Source organism: Lithobates pipiens, unplaced genomic scaffold (assembly GCF_037356315.1).
Source record: "Lithobates pipiens isolate NorthernLeopardFrog02 unplaced genomic scaffold, aLitPip1_a1.2 Scaffold_22, whole genome shotgun sequence".
Lineage (NCBI taxonomy): Eukaryota > Metazoa > Chordata > Amphibia > Anura > Ranidae > Lithobates > Lithobates pipiens.
The window spans coordinates 325,453,896-325,470,277 of record NW_027507784.1 but is presented as its reverse complement, the minus strand read 5'-3'; the positions used below and the strand labels follow the sequence as shown (position 1 = coordinate 325,470,277).

At 44.7% G+C, this 16,382-nt stretch overlaps 1 protein-coding gene across 1 annotated transcript; it reads left to right on the top strand.

Moving 5' to 3' along the window:
• The first annotated feature begins 8,856 nt into the window (after positions 1 to 8,856).
• Positions 8,857 to 15,931, top strand: LOC143925548 (olfactory receptor 1L4-like). The gene is made up of 2 exons (XM_077450027.1): positions 8,857 to 8,954; positions 14,771 to 15,931. The coding sequence occupies exon 2, from the start codon at positions 14,788 to 14,790 to the stop codon at positions 15,727 to 15,729; it is 942 nt and encodes a 313-aa protein (XP_077306153.1). The 5' UTR covers positions 8,857 to 8,954; positions 14,771 to 14,787; the 3' UTR covers positions 15,730 to 15,931.
• The last annotated feature ends 451 nt before the right edge of the window (positions 15,932 to 16,382 follow it).

The window sequence follows — 16,382 nt, the reverse complement described above, 5'->3', positions numbered from 1 at the left end:
CAATTGGACATTCCCCCTAACTTATAAATGGACCCGATCCGGCGGCCATTTTACATTCTTTCTTCTGTCACTATAGGGCAGTGTTTCTCAAATCCAGTCCTCAGGCCCCCCCAACAGGTCATGTTTTCAGGTTTTCCATTATTTTTCACAGGTGATTTGATCAGTTTCACTGCCTTAGCAATTACCACAGCCGTTTCATCTGAGGGAAATCCTGAAAACGTGACCTGTTGGGGGGGCCTGAGGACTGGATTTGAGAAACACTGCTATAGGGAGAGGTTGCTGTGTGGAGCAGGGAGAGACTGCAGTGACCCAAATCGCTAGCTATTAGGTCCACGAAAGTCCTTTTAAGGACTGGTATGGTGTAAGTGTAGTTCAGGATATAGGTTTGAGGCACTGCTATTCAAGTGATTGTTGCAGCAGATTGTCTTTTGTCAGTGCAGAGAGGGACAGACAGGGCACTGTGTGTAGCAGAGAGGGACAGTCAGTTTAATCATTAGCTGTTACTATTAGGTCCACAAAAGTCCTTTTCAGGACTGGTATGGTGTAGTACAGGATATAGGTTTGAGTGCACTGCTATTCAAGTCATTGTTGCAGCAGCCTGTGTTTTGTCAGTGTACAGAGGGACAGACAGGACGCTGTGTGTAGCAGTGAGGGACAGTCAGTTTAATCGTTAGCTGTTACTATTAGGTCCACAAAGGTCCTTTTCAGGACTGGTATGGTATAGGGTTGTACACGTATAATATTCTTTCTTCCAAATATAGAAAGAATATTATACTTGACTGCTGCCCTTATGCTGCAGCAGTCCTTTATCCATATAGGGACTGAGGTACAGTCTGCTAATCACAACCTACTAGTTCCACAAAGGTCCTTATAAGGACTGGTAAGGTATAGCGTAGTACAGTATATAGGGTTGAGTGAGGTACAGTCTGCTAATCCTTAAGGACTGGTATAGGTCCACAATATATAGGGTTGAGGTGCACTACTGCTGACTGCTGCCCTATTCTGCAGCAGTCCTTTATCAGTATAGGGACTGAGGTACAGTCTGCTAATCACTAGCTACTAGTCCCACAAAGGTCCTTATAAGGACTGGTATGGTATAGCGTAGTACAGTATATAGGGTTGAGTGAGGTACAGTCTGCTAATCATAACCTACTAGTTCCACAAAGGTCCTTATAAGGACTGGTGTCGGTATAGCGTAGTACAGTATATAGGGTTGAGTGAGGTTCAGTCTGCTAATCCCTAGCTACTAGTTAAACAAAGGTCCTTAAGGACTGGTATAGGTGTACTATTTGGTGTGCAGTATATAGTTGTGTAATACACGTATAAAATACTTGCACATATAGAAAGCATAGTATAGTGCGTTTCCACTGTGCAGCATTGTGACTGCTGAGCGGTTCTGCAGCGATACTACAAAGAGAGACAAACGCAATCCAAAAAAAAAGTATTGTAACTGGTCTGATAGACCAGTGGCCCCCAATAACAACAGATTGAAGCGGGGTGTTATATACCTTCTTCCACATACATACTGCAATTCTCTAGAGAGTTTTGTCACAGGGTCATTTAAAAAATGACAGGCAGAGGAAGAGGCAGGCCCTTCCGCAGGGGTGGTAGGGGTAGGGCCAGGGGCGTAACTATAGGGGATGCAGCAGTCGTGACCGCAGCTGGGCCCTGTGCTGCAGGGGGCCCATTCAGCCCCCTCTACATATGGCCGGCAGCAGCATAGGCAGCTAGGTGTACCAGTGCACCATGCACACGGGTGGCTGGAGGTAGAGGGTGACTAGCAGAGCTCCATGCTCGACTATCGCACTGGCTGCTCTTAAGTTGTGCATTCCCCGCATGACCTGTGTCCTCGGCCGGCTCCTCAGAGTACCCCTCTCCTGCTCCATGAATTGCTGTCTCTTCTCCCCAGCCAGACACACCATTACATACCCCCTCGATCTCCCCCTGGGGACAAGGGCCCCTTCTCACGTGGGGACAGGGATCCCCATCTCCCCTGGGGATAGGGGCCCCTTCTCACCTGGGGCAGTAACTTCATCTGCCCTAGAGAAAAGGACCTCATCTCTTCTGGGGACGGAGACCCCATCCTGCCTAGGGACAGTCCCCCAATGGGGCACCTAAAAATAAAAACAATAAATAATAAAAAAAACTACTGATGCCAGTGGTGGAACTACAGGGCTCACAAAGGTCATACCTGTGACCATGCCCTGGAGTTCCATCGCCGGACTCAGAGGGAAGGGCCCTGGCTGGGGTTCAGGGGGGCCCTTTATGGTTTCTTGCATCGGGGCCCTGAAGGTTCTAGTTACGCCACTGGGAAGGGCAGGAGCAACAGGCTTGAGCCAAAGTGGGAAATTGCAGAAGGTGCGTGCGATTACGTCAAAGGAAGCACCAGACTTGGTTGAGTGGCTCACTTAGCCTTACTCTTCTGCACCCTCCTCATCCTCTCAATCTGCACCCTCTTCTTCACTCTCTGCTATGTGCACCCCCAAAAACACTACCACCAACAACACCACCACCACCACCACATGCCTTCCGCTTGAGTCACAGGAATTATTTTCCGATCCATATCAAGACATTTCTGATGCGCAGCCACTCTTGGCATTGGATCAGGAAGAGGAGGTACCAACAACCGCCACTCAGCAGTCTGACGACAGTACCCAGATCAGCCCAAGGAGGAGGTTGGTCCCCGGTGTTGCTGCCTACTCCGAGATCTCTACTTATAGCGGTGGGGAAGGTGACGTCGATGATGACGTGTCTAGTGTTGTCACGTGGGTGCCCACAAGAGAGGAAGAGGAGGGGAGCTCAGAGGGAGATATGGACCAGCAGATAGGGAGGAGAAGCAGGAATAACTTACATTGCACAGGAGGGACAAAGCAGACTGCTAATTTATCAGGAGCGAGGCATCGACCATGTACGGTCACATCTGGCGCTCCCAGGACGCCGGCACATGGCTCCGCAGTGTGGGCTTTTTTTAACGTGTCCGCTGTTGACAATAGTGTTGCCATCTGCAATCTTTGCAGTCAACGCATTAGTCGCGGTAAGCCCAACACTCACCTAGGGACGACTGCCTTAAGAAGGCACATGAGCTACCATCACCGAGCCCAGTGGGAGCAACTGAACACACAAAGCCACACTCCAGGTCCTTGACAAAGCCACACTCCAGGCTCTCACCGTCCAGCCTCGTCTTCTACTTCTTCTCCTCTCTCCTGACAATTGTCCTCCACTCCACCTTCCATCACGCCAAGCTCATGTTTTTCTGCAAAAAGGCAGGCTTCCGTGGGCCTAATGTTCGAGTGTAAAAAAATGATGACGCTGGATAACCCTCTTGCCCAACGGTTGACGGCTGGCTTGTCAGAACTGATAGCCCGCCAACTACTGCCATATAAACTGGTGGACTCGGATGCCTTTCGAAAATTTGTGGCCATTGGAACACCACAATGGAAGGTCCCAGGAAGGAAGTATTTCTCAGAGAAGGGCATCCCAGAGCTATATGGCCATGTTCAGCGGCAAGTGAATGTATCTCTGGCACACAGTGTCGGTGCCAAAATACATATGACCACAGACACGTGGTCTAGCAAACACGGGCAGGGAAGGTATATCACTTTTACTGCCCACTGGGTGAACCTTCTGACGGCCAACAAGCATGTAACCCGTGGCACCCGTGTAGATTTGGTTTTACCACCACGGATTGCATGCAGGCCTGGCTCTTCTCGTCCTCCTCCTACTCCATCCTCCTCCCTCTCCTCCTCGGCTGACTCCTCCTTTTCCGCTGCTAGCGTCTCTTCCTCTGCGCCGCCCAAGCTCCCCAGAACGTATTCGACATGCCAGGTGAGACGTTGCCATGCCGTGCTTCTTCTGTTGTGCCTGGAAGCCAAGAGCCACACTGGCCCGGCACTCCTTTCAGCTTTGCGTTCACAGGCAGATCAGTGGCTAACACCGCTCAATTTGACAGTTGGTAAAGTGGTGTGTGACAACAGTGCCAATCTGCTTAGTGCATTGAAACAGGGCAAAATTACGCACGTGCCATGCATGCAACACATCTTAAACTTGGTTGTGCAGTGATTAGCTGTCAAATACCCTGGGGTCCAGGACATCTTGCGGCAGGCAAGGAAAATCTCGGCCCATTTCAGAAGATCTTACACGGCCATGGGTCACCTTGCTGACATTCAGCGGCGACACAATCTGCCGGTCAGACATCTTATTTGTGATTGCCCGACGCGATGGAACTCAACCTTCTATATGCTTGATAGGCTGCTCCAGCAGAAACGTGCAGTTAACGTCTACCTGTATGAACTCTGCGGCAGAACAGGTTCTGGGGAGCTGGGGTTTTTTTCACCACGGTAGTGGCTGCTCATGCGCGATGCATGCAGACTTCTGCGGCCATTTGAGGAGATCACCAAACTGGTCAGTCGCAGCCATGGCGCCATCAGTGACATGGTACCTTATGCCTTTTTATGGAGCGTGCATTGCGTTGTGTCATTGATCAAGCTGTGGAGGAGCAGGAGCGGGAAGATGAGGTTGCATTGCTGGATGAATTCCCAGGGGGGGCTACTCTATCTGAGACAAGTCAACAACAGGAGTCTGAAGAGGAGTCAGAGGAGGATGGTGCCGGGGCGGATGAGGAGGAGCAAGAAGAGCATGCTTTAAACCTTTCTGGGATCCCTGTTGTTGTGCGTGGATGGGGAGAGGAGAATGAAGAGGACGACATTATCCTGGATGATGAGCAGGAGCCAGGCCACCACACCACTTCCAGTTTAGTGCAAATGGGGGCCTTCATGCTCCAGTGTTTTAACAGGGACCCCCGTATAAAAAGCATAGGGGTCAAGGACCAGTACTGGGTGGCAACATACTTAGACCCCCGGTACAAACACAAAATGGCGGAAATGTTACCGCCATCACAGAGGGCTGTCAGAATGGAGCACTTCCAGGCCTTGCTTCGAGAAATGCTGCATTCTGCTTTGCGTGCGCTGGCAGAGGAGCAATTCCCACTTCCAGAGAAGGAGTTGCGGGTACCAATCCAACAGCGCCTGCAAGAAGAGGCCAGTTTGAAGATGTGTTGGTGACTTCTGATATGATGTTGTCAGGTCACCTTGAGGCGAGGTGACAGATGCACACCGTAGGGATCAGGAGTGCACCGCAAGGTTATGGACCCTACGGCTGACTGCTGCAGACGGGGGACAGATCCCACTGGGGTTAGAGCGTAAGATTCCCTGGGTCGCGGAGTCTAAGAGCCAGCAGGTGTTCACCAGCGCCTCTAGTGGTGAGGATGGACTTGGCTGCAACTGGCTCCAGGTCACGACCCCCAGGGTCCTCCAGCTCACACCCACAGTAGGCAACAGGAGGATAGGGATAGTGAGGGACAAAGCCAAGGTCGGGACCACAAGCAGACGGGAATAGTCAAGGAGACGCCAAAGTCGGTAATGGAACAACAGAAGAGCACACGGCAGGTAACAGGAAGCTAACACACAATGGTTGATCAGCAGGGCTGGCCTGCAGTGCACAGGTAATATAGAGCTCACTGATATGAGCTAGGGTCGAGCCATGCCAGAGGATGGATTACAAAAGCAGACAGGTGAGGGTCGTCTGGTCTCTAGATGAACACATGGGAACAGGTAAGCAGACAAACTATTGCGTAACCATGACAGAGGTCATTCTTTCAGCCGACCCATTGACAGGTGTCATCCAGATCCAGCATCAGGGAACGCCTAGACCAACAGGTGTCCGACTACATCGAGTTAACGGCCGATGTGGACGCTCTGAGGAGTGATGAACCCCTGGACTACTGGGTGGGCAAGCTTGACCTCTGGCTAGAGCTTGCCCAATTTGCAATCGTCCAGTGTCCTGTCCGAAAGGACGTTCAGCGCAGCAGGGGGGATCGTGACCGATAAGCGTACTCGCCTAGCTCACGACAGTGTTAACTACTTCACATTTCTAAAAATGAATGAGGCATGGATCTCGGAGGAATTGAACATATGTGACCAGTAGACCATGTATATGTCTATAAACAATTTTTTTTAATCGAGCACACAGACCTTCTTTCTTCATTTGGCTCACTTCCTTGTACAAAAAAAGCACACCGTACTATATGCCCGTACCCTCCTGTTTGAAGAGGTTGAGCGGTGTCATATTTTTGGGGCCCAGCAGCAAGTTGCTGGTATCAGTGCTGCTGTTAGTGCTCTCTATCTCGGTGCTGGTGTCAGTGCTGTATATCACGGTGCTGGTGTCAGTGCTTTATGTCACGCTGCTGATGTCAGTGCTCTCTATCACGGTGCTGGTGTCAGATCACGCTATCATGGTGCTAATGTCAGTGTTTTTTGTCACGGTGCTGATGTCAGTGCTCTCTATCACAGTGCAGTTGTCAGTGCTCTATATCACGGTGCTGGTGATCATCTCCTGAACCCTCTTCTTTGCCTACCCTGACCTTCCCTCTCCTCCATTGCCTTCATGCGCTCCTGAGTCCTGAATTGTCACAATTTCACATATAAAAAAAGAATGCTTGTAGTTGTCGATCCCAGATTCACCTCATACATGTGTTATGTCATTGGCCATGTGGTGGGACTATGTGTGCACAGCTAGTAATTATTTTGTGGCTGCAAATATGACCTGTAGGTTTGTAAAGTTCGCCTCCCATTGAAGACAGTGGGGCCCGCCGCGAACGTTATGGTTCGCGAACTTTCGGCCGCGTTCGCGTACCGTGTTCGCAAAACGTCCCGTCGGAAGTTCGTCCATCACTATTTACCACTTTACAGATTCATTTTCTTATTAATGAAATTTTCCTCTAAAGACATCAATTGTATCAAGTAAAGATCAACCACCGAACGTTTGTGCTGAGGTCACCTCTATAATGAGTCTTTTCCCTATTTCTTTTGGTCCCTATTTTGGACCACAATGTCATAGAAAGAATATCCCTGTTGTGTTGCAGAATAGGAAGACTAAGGACTGCTGAATCCACAAGGCCCAGAAGCTAAAATAGAAGAGATGGTCGATATGGTGAAGATATTGTGAAAAAAAGGCTATGATGGAAAGTTTGCATATTATCTCGAACCAAACTCAAGAAAAGACCATATGTTGCAGAAAGTTGTGAAACTCCTAGTGAGAAAATATGGGGTTGAGCACCAAGAAAATATTGGCCAGACCTGAAGCATTGAGAGACAATAGTAACTTTCTAAAATACAAAAAGAAGCTATATTTTTTACTTTTTGCTATAATAAATATCCCCCAAAAATATATAAAAATACATTTTTTCCCTCAGTTTAGGCCGATATGTATTCTTCTACATATTTTTGGTAGAAAATAAAAATAAAAAATAAATCAAAATAAGCGTATATTAATTGGTTTGCGCAAAAGTTATAGCATCTACAAAATAGCGGATAGTTTTATGGCATTTTTATTATTATTTAATTTTTATTAGTAATGGCAGTGATCTGCCATTTTTATCGGGACTGCGACATTATGACGGACACATTTTTGGGACCATTGTCATTTATACAGCGATCAGTGCTATAAAAATGCCCCGATTACTGTGTAAATGACACTGGCAGGGAAGGGGTTAACCACAAGGGGTGATGAAGGGGTTAAGTGTGTCCTAGGGAGTGATTCTAACTGTGGGGGGATGGGGTACCACTGACATGACAGTGATCACTGCTCCCGATGACAGGGAGCAGTAGATCTCTGTCATGACACAGGGCAGAACAAGGAAATGCCTTGGTTACATAGTTCCCCATTCTGCGGCTCTGTAACGCGATCGCCGGGAGACACACTCCATGTGTGATTTGAGGCTAGGACGGAGGTTCACCTTCCAGCAGGACAATGACCCCAAACACACTGCTAATGGAACACTTGAGCGATTTAAGTGGCAACATGTAAATGTGTTGGAATGGCCTAGCCAAAGCCCAGACCTCAATCCAATAGAAAATTTGTGGTTGGACTTAAAGATTGCTGTTCACAAATGCATACCATCCAACTTGAAGGAGCTGGAGCAGTTTTGCATGGAGGAATGGGCAAAAAATTCCAGTGGTAAGATTATATTTTGGCCTACATTTTTGAAGAAATTCGATTTTTTATTCTTTATTCAATGTTTTATAGTAGAAAGTAAATTTTTTTTTTATTTTTTTCAAAATTTTCGATCTTTTCATTTATATAATGAAAAAAAAACAAAAAAAAACAAAAAAACCAGTGATGATCAAATACCACCAAAAGAAAGCTCTATTTGTGTAAAAAAAAGGCCTGGTCACAAAGAGGGTAAAACCTTCTGGAGCTCAAGTGGTTAAAAAAATATATATCAAAATTACCCAAAACAAAAAGTTCTTGTACGGATGCAAAAATCTTGTTCCATTACTTTTTACATATCCTGGGTTTACTATAATGCTCTAGATACATTAATAAACTGTGATTGCATTTTTAGAGAAATACATCATCTTTGAAATGAACAAAACAAAGAAACAAAAGCAAGATAATTAAAATGATATATATGCTCAGAGGAGGGCGAGACACAAGGGATTTTTCAGATTAGAACTCTTGTGTATGCATCAACACAATATAAATGATGTGATTGTATTCCCCCTTTTGAATGCTGTACAGAGCATTGCCTAAGGGCCGGTTTACACAGCGAGGCGTCTCCGACTTGCCTCGCCGCGACCTGCGGGGACCTCAGCGGCGACTTGCAGAGGACTTCTGTATAGAAGTCAATGCAAGTCGCCCCCGAAGTCACCCAGAAGTAGTACAGGAACCTTTTTTCTGAGTCGGAGCGACTCGAGTCGCTCCTCTCAGAACGGTTCCATTGTACAGAACGGGGGCGACTTGCGGGAGTGAGGCGAGGCGAGCCGTGTCGCCTCGCATCGCCTCGCTGTGTGAACCGGCCCTTACTGTCATTTTCTTTTTGGCTGAAATGAAGAAGATTTTATGGTGATATCATCAAATTTAGTATTACAATTTCTTGACCAATTAACATAAAAAAGGTTGTACTATTATTTAAGCTTTTTATTGTCTTGGTTGGTTTTGTTTCATATTAAATTTTTTTGTTTTTTATTTGTTTTTCACTGTTTTTAAAATGTATTGTTGAACAGAAAAACAAATCATCACATTCTCTCTCTCTTGCAATCCTGTTTTAATATTTTATCAGCCCATACAAAAAGAATGTCTAAATTTTGCGTTCATCTTGTCTTCCAAAATATCCTAAGTTACAGAAAATCAAAATATATGTCATATATAGAAACATTTGCTAAATTTATCAAAGCTACACATTTTACATTGAACTTGATTCACTTCAAATTTCCAATCACAAGACATTTACAGTGGTGTGAAAAGTGTTTGCCCCCTTCCTCATTTCCTGTTCCTTTGCATGTTTGTCACACTTAAGTGTTTCGGAACATCAAACCAATTTAAACAATAGTCAAGGACAACACAAGTAAACACAAAATGCAATTTGTAAATGAAGGTGTTTATTATTAAAGGTGAAAAAAAAATCCAAACCATCATGGCCCTGTGTGAAAAAGTGATTGCCCCCCTTGTTAAAACATACTATAACTGTGGTTGTCCACACCTGAGTTCAATTTCTCTAGCCACACCCAGGCCTGATTATTGCCACACCTGTTCACAATCAAGACATCACTTAAATAGGAGCTGCTTGACACAGTAAGGTCCACCAGAACATCCTTAAGGCTGGGTTCACACCGCTGCGATGCGGGAATGCCGCGAATCCGCGGCGTTTTCCCGCATCGCATTACTCCCGCCGGCAGTTCACACTGCCCTATGCGGACGGCTGGGAGTGTCAATGTTATGTTAATGACACCCCCAGATCCGTCCGCATATCGCAGTGCGATCTGCCGACTCGCACAGGAATCGGATCGCATGGTGTGAACCCCCATGCGATCCGATTCTGTTGCGGACCAAAAAAAGGGTCCCGTGCGAGTTTGCTGCGGGAGCGCTGCGAATTCAGCCATACTATCTGTATGGCTGAACTCGCATCGCTACGGAGATCGGATGTGATTTGCGGTGCGAATCACATCCGGATCTCCCCCCGCAGCAGTGTGAACCCAGCCTAAAAGCTACACATCATGCCGAGACCCAAAGAAATTCAGGAACAATTGAGAAAGAAAGTAATTGAGATCTATCAGTCTGGAAAGGGTTATAAAGCCATTTCCAAAGCTTTGGGAATCCAGCGAACCACAGTGAGGGCCATTATCCACAAATGGCGAAGACATGGAACAGTGGTGAACCTTCCCAGGAGTGGCCGGCCGCCCAAAATTACCCCAAGAGCGCAGCGACGACTCATCCAAGAGGTCACAAAAGACCCCACAACAACGTCCAAGGAACTGCAGGCCTCACTTGCCTCAGTTAAGGTCAGCGTTCATGCCTCCACCATCAGGAAAAGACTGGGCAAAAATGGCCTGCATGGCAGAGTTCCAAGGAGAAAACCACTGCTGAGCAAAAAGAACATCAAAGCTCGTCTCAATTTCTCCACAACACATCTTGATTATCCCCAAGACTTTTGGGACAACATTCTGTGGGCCGATGAGACAAAAGTGGAACTCTTTGGAAGGTGTGTGTCCAAGTATATCTGGCGTAGAAGGAACACTGCATTTCATAAAAAGAACATTATACCAACAGTAAAATATGGTGGTGGTAGTGTGATGGTCTGGGGCTGTTTTGCTGCTTCAGGACCTGGAAGACTTGCCGTGATAAAAGGAACTATGAATTCTGCTGTCTACCAAGAGATCCTGAAGGAGAATGTCCGACCATCTGTTCATGTACTCAAGCTGAAACGAACTTGGGTTCTGCAGCAGGACAATGATCCTAAACACACCAGCAAGTCCACCACCGAATGGCTGAAGAAAAACAAAATGAAGACTTTGGAGTGGCCTAGCCAAAGTCCTGACCTGAATCCTATTGAGATGTTGGTATGACCTTAAAAAGGCCGTTCATGCTCGAAAACCCTCTAATGTAACTGAATTAGGACAATTCTGCAAAGATGAGTGGGCCAAAATTCCTCCAGGACGCTGTAAAAGCCTCATTGCACGTTATCGCAAACGCTTGGTTGCAGTTGTTGCTGCTAAGGGTGGCCCAACCAGTTATTAGGTTTAGGGGGCAATCACTTTTTCACACAGGGCCATGATGGTTTGGATTTTTTTCACCTTTAATAATAAACACCTTCATTTACAAATTGCATTTTGTGTTTACTTGTGTTGTCCTTGACTATTGTTTAAATTGGTTTGATGTTCCGAAACACTTAAGTGTGACAAACATGCAAAGGAACCGGAAATGAGGAATGGGGGCAAACACTTTTTCACACCACTGTATATTTTTTCCATGAACCTGTGTTTTTTCACATAACCATTTTCTTAAAACTGAAGGTGTATTTGTAGTAACCTCACGGAAATGTAGACAATTGCCCAATTTCTAATTCAGTTCTACAATGTGAGCAAAAAGCAAAATACAGTGCCTTGCAAAAGTATTCCCCCCCTTGCCATTTTTCGTGTTTTGTTGCCTCACAGCCTGGAATTAACATGGATTGTTTAAGGATTTGCATCATTTCATTTACAGAACATGCCCACAACTTTGAAGATTTTATTTTTTATTTTTTTTAAGCCAACAAAAAATAGGACAAAATAACAGAAAAAGTCAATGTGCATAACTATTCACCCCCCTAAAGTCAATACTTTGTAGAGCCACCTTTTGTGGCTATCACAGCTCCAAGTCGCTTTGGATAAGTCTCTATGAGCTTGCCATATCTTACCACTGGGATTTTTGCCCATTCCTCCTTGCAAAACTGCTCCAGCTCCTTCAAGTTGGATGGTTTGCGTTTGTGAACAGCAATCTTTAAGTCCGACCACAAATTTTCTATTGGATTGAAATTAGGCCATTCCAACACATTTACATGTTTCCACTTAAACTGCTCAAGTGTTGCTTTAGCAGTGTGTTTGGGGTCATTGTCCTTCTAGAAGGTGAACCTCCGTCCTAGCCTCAAATCACACATGGAGTGTGTCTCCCGGCAATCGTGTTACGGAGCCGCAGAATGGACAACTATGTAAACAAGGCATTTCCCCATTCTGCCTCATGACTCATCACTGCTCCCCGTCATCGGGAGCAGTGATAACTGTCATTTCAATGGTAGCTTATCCCCCCCACAGTTAGAATCACTCCCTAGGACACACTTAACCCCTTCATCACCCCTTGGCGGTTAACCCCTTCCCTGCCAGTGTCATTTACACAGTAATCAGTGCATTTTTATAGCACTCCTCACTGTATAAATGACAATGGTCCCAAAAATGAGTCCACCATAATGTCGCAGTCATAATAAAAATGGCAGACCACCGCCATTACTAATAAAAATAATAATAAAAATGCCATAAAACTATCCCCTATTTTGTAGACGCTATAACTTTTGCGCAAACCAATCAATATACGCTTATTGCAATTTTTTTTTACCAAAAATATGTAGAAGATTACATATCGGCCTAATCTGAGGAAAATGATTGTATTTTTATATATTTTTGGGGGATATTTATTATAGCAAAAAGTAAATAATATAGCTTTTTTTCAAAATTATCGCGCTTTTTTGTTTATAGCAAAAAAAATAAAAATCACAGAGGTAATTAAATACCACCAAAAGAAAGCTCTATTTGTGGGAAAAAAAAGCACATCAATTTTATTTGGGTGCAACGTCGCACGACCGCACAATTATCAGTTAAAGCGAAGCAGTGCCAAATCACAAAACGTGCTCTGATCTGGAAGGGGGTAAAATCTTCCCGGGGCTGAAGTGCTTAAAGCGTCGCTGAAGTTATAGTTCTATGCTTATCAGGAAAGGGGGTGGCATTCTCGATGAGAAGGGGACTTGCTTTTCAGATGTAAATAATGTAGACATGTATAGGATGTTTTTATATTTCCATGCTGCCCTCGGCTGGAGATCAGTTCAAATCACAGTGTACATATTGCACTGTTATTATAGGGTAGGATGCCTTTGCATTATTTGATTTCTCTCTTTCAGGTGTTGCTAGCCGGATAACAAGGCTAACCCTATATTTGTTATGACTGTATATAGTAGATAGATAGTTAGGTGATAGAATTCTCATTTACTTACTTTTAAAAGGTATATAACTATTTTTGATACTTGAATGTCATACATGACTACCTGCTTTTCATGTGATACCAATGTTTATTCATGTGGCACGCAACATATGTTATTCTATTGTTATCCTGTCCTTCCCCCGCCCCCCCCCCCCCATCCCAGTTTTGCCAGGACATTTGCTTTCAGGCTTGAGAACTAAAATTATATATTTTTTCAAACTCTGAGATGTAGTTTCTTGGGCAGGGGGAAGATGTTGTACCCTGGGGTTTAGTCAGGGAGCTCCTCAGAAATGTACATGCCAAGAATAGTCATCTTGGTTGATTGATATAGATCTATTGATTTCTCCCTAAGTTTGGCCATGTTGCACTTTTCTCTTCTACCACTAGGTGGCCGGGAACTTGGTGGTTCTAGATATGAGAAGGGCAACCCAAGGTCAGGTTATGGGTATATGGGGTATCTCTATCAATGGGCAGGGGATTTCTCCCAGCAGGTCAAGGGCCTGCTGGGAGAACCTATATGTTCGGGTGAGAACAGGTGATTGCGATTCTTTGCCACCTGGACGGCTGTCTGGGTGGACATGTGTCATATGACCCGGGCTGCTAGGCCAGAGATTGGGCCTATCTTGGGGGTGTCTGGCTGGCAGGCTGTGTGAGGGTCTATCCAGAAGTAAGAGGGCAGCTCAGGGTTGGGACTGAATCTTGCAGTCCAACCGAAAGGGACGGTTCTTTCGGTCAGAGAACCTGTGATTGGTCAGAGGTACAAGGGAATCTGTTGCCACAAAGGGACGAGCTACCTTTACCAGGGACAACAGCGAGTGACTGAAGAAAGTACTGGAACCATATTCTCACTGAATGGGCATGGTGGAAAATCAGGCAATTCAGGCAGTGATCAAGTCAGGGACCCAACCCACAGAGGAGATGATTGCAGGGCAGCCTTGTGAGTCAAGCCAGGGACCTCGCCGGTCAGCAGGGGTGAAGCTTGAGAAGTATCTGGAGTGCCAAGCTAGGGACCCAGCAGGGAAGCGTGGGTGAGGTTTGGGGTAGATACCACCGCCAACCTTGGAGGAGCTCAAGGGATTCAGAGTCAGTGAATTAGAGGGTCTAGTGAGAGACCAGGAGCTCAGGGTTTAACAAATACAAAAGGCAGTTGTAGTGGAGCTGAAAGAACTGTTAAGTTTGAGTTAGGAACTGTTAAAGGACTGTTGCCATAGGAGACAGCATTCCTGCATGTGCATAACTGGTGCCTTGCTGGGGCCTTTCCCTGCGTGGCTGTACTCCTATTGAAAATCTCAGAGCCTGCCAATTGAATCTATAACCCTTAAGGGTGTCCTGGCTCTTTCCACCAAAAATTCAAAAATGACTGTCAAAAGAAATAAAACCTCTTTTACATCCAAGAAGTGTCTGGAGCCCAATGACTTTCACTATCTTAGCATCCACTATGCCTTACAACCCACTACATATTGAAGGATGTTAGCCATCTTTGGCCTTGGAGGTCCTCATAAGACTGGACCTTTTAATTACAAAAAGCCAGCAATGCTTGTGGCTGATTACACTGCCAGTGCCTTTAAATGGTGTTCCTGCAGACTCTCAGAGGGTCATAGAAGAAATCACCCCACTGGGGTGATGTTTAGGCCCCTCTGCTGCCACTTCCATTAATGTCTCCGTATTGCTATTTATGTATACTTATTATATAACATGCTTTTTTTAGGATCAAGTTAAAAGGAAATGGAAAATCGTACTGCTATAAAATATTTCAAACTTTTGTTGTTTTCAAACAATCCAGCAGACAAATGGTGGACTTTCAGTGTTTTTTTTCTAATTTATTGTTTGGGAATAATAATAAACATTACTATTATTATGGCCACATACTTGGAACGATTTCTACACACTCCTCTTTACCTATTTCTTTCAAATTTGTCATTTGTCGATATTTGCTACACAACAATTATTATACCCAAACTGCTGGATATGATATTATCTGGGAATTTTACCATGTCCTCCATGCAATGCTTCACACAAATGTTCTTCTTCATTACTGTGGCTAGTATTGAAGAAATCTTGTTGTTTATAATGGCATATGATCGTTATGTTGCCATATGTAACCCCTTACATTATCATCAGATTTTGAGCTGGAAAAACTGTACCCTGATAACAGTTGGCACCTGGATTTTATCTTTTTTAAACTCTTTACTATTTACAAAGTCTGCTGCACATATGTCCTTCTGTGGTTCCAACATTATCCAACAATTCTTCTGCGATGCCAAAGCCATGACTAAGATAGCATGTGGTGATACTGAAATATTTTATGCCGTATTAGGGATAGAGGTTTTGTTCTTTGGACTTGTACCATTCCTATGCAGCCTAGCATCTTATATAAAGATTATTAGTGTTATTTTGAAAATTAAATCTGCAGAAGGCAGGAAAAAAGCCTTCTCAACTTGTTCATCCCACCTCACTGTCCTCATTATGTATTATGGGACAGCTTCATCAGTGTATCTAAAGCCATCATCAGATCACTCCCTCACCTTGGAACAAGTCTTCACCATACTCTATACCAATATTACACCCATGTTAAACCCATTGGTGTACAGTCTACGAAACAAGGATGTAAAGGCATCACTGAAGAAATTAATTAAGACAAATATTGCTTTTAAAAAAAGTTTGTAATGGATGATAGTACACAAATGGTTGTCTAGGAAGTGAAAGAGATTGAGACTATGTTTCAGGTTACTTTGCAGATCCAGCATTCTTATACTCTACAATGTGACTTCACACTGCTGAAGCATTCCACCTGTTATTTTCTGTATTTATGAAATATAAAAAAAAATATTATTTGAAATAAAAACGAAAAAAAAGTTGAGTGTTTAATACAACCACAAGTAAACTGAAAAAATATGAATAAAGTGTTTATTGTCAAATTCCACATGCTTTGCTGCAATGATAAATTTTGTACATATCTTACATAAACACAATTCACAGTGTCATCCGGGGCACAGAACCAGGTGTTAGTGTGGTGAAAGTCTATAGAATGGTAAGAGCAAACAGTAGGAGACTGAGCATGCCAATGGTCAGTACATGTGCATAGAAACATATCTTAACCACCTCAATACCAACATAAGAAGATGGGTGTGTTCTCTATAATAAGTTACTAAGGATAGGGATTGAAGAAGCTTGTACCATCATCCAGAAATCTAGAAATAGGGGGTACGGAGCCTGGTCCCCAACCAGGCTGCCTTGAAGACATGGGGGCAATTGGACTATCGCGGTACAGTAAAACAGTAAAATAACCGTATATCACATGTATACAAATATGAAAAATG

Bases quoted from the DNA above. Each gene is read 5' to 3' on its own strand.
- LOC143925548 (XM_077450027.1), top strand. From the start codon at position 14,788: ATGGAAAATCGTACTGCTATAAAATATTTCAAACTTTTGTTGTTTTCA.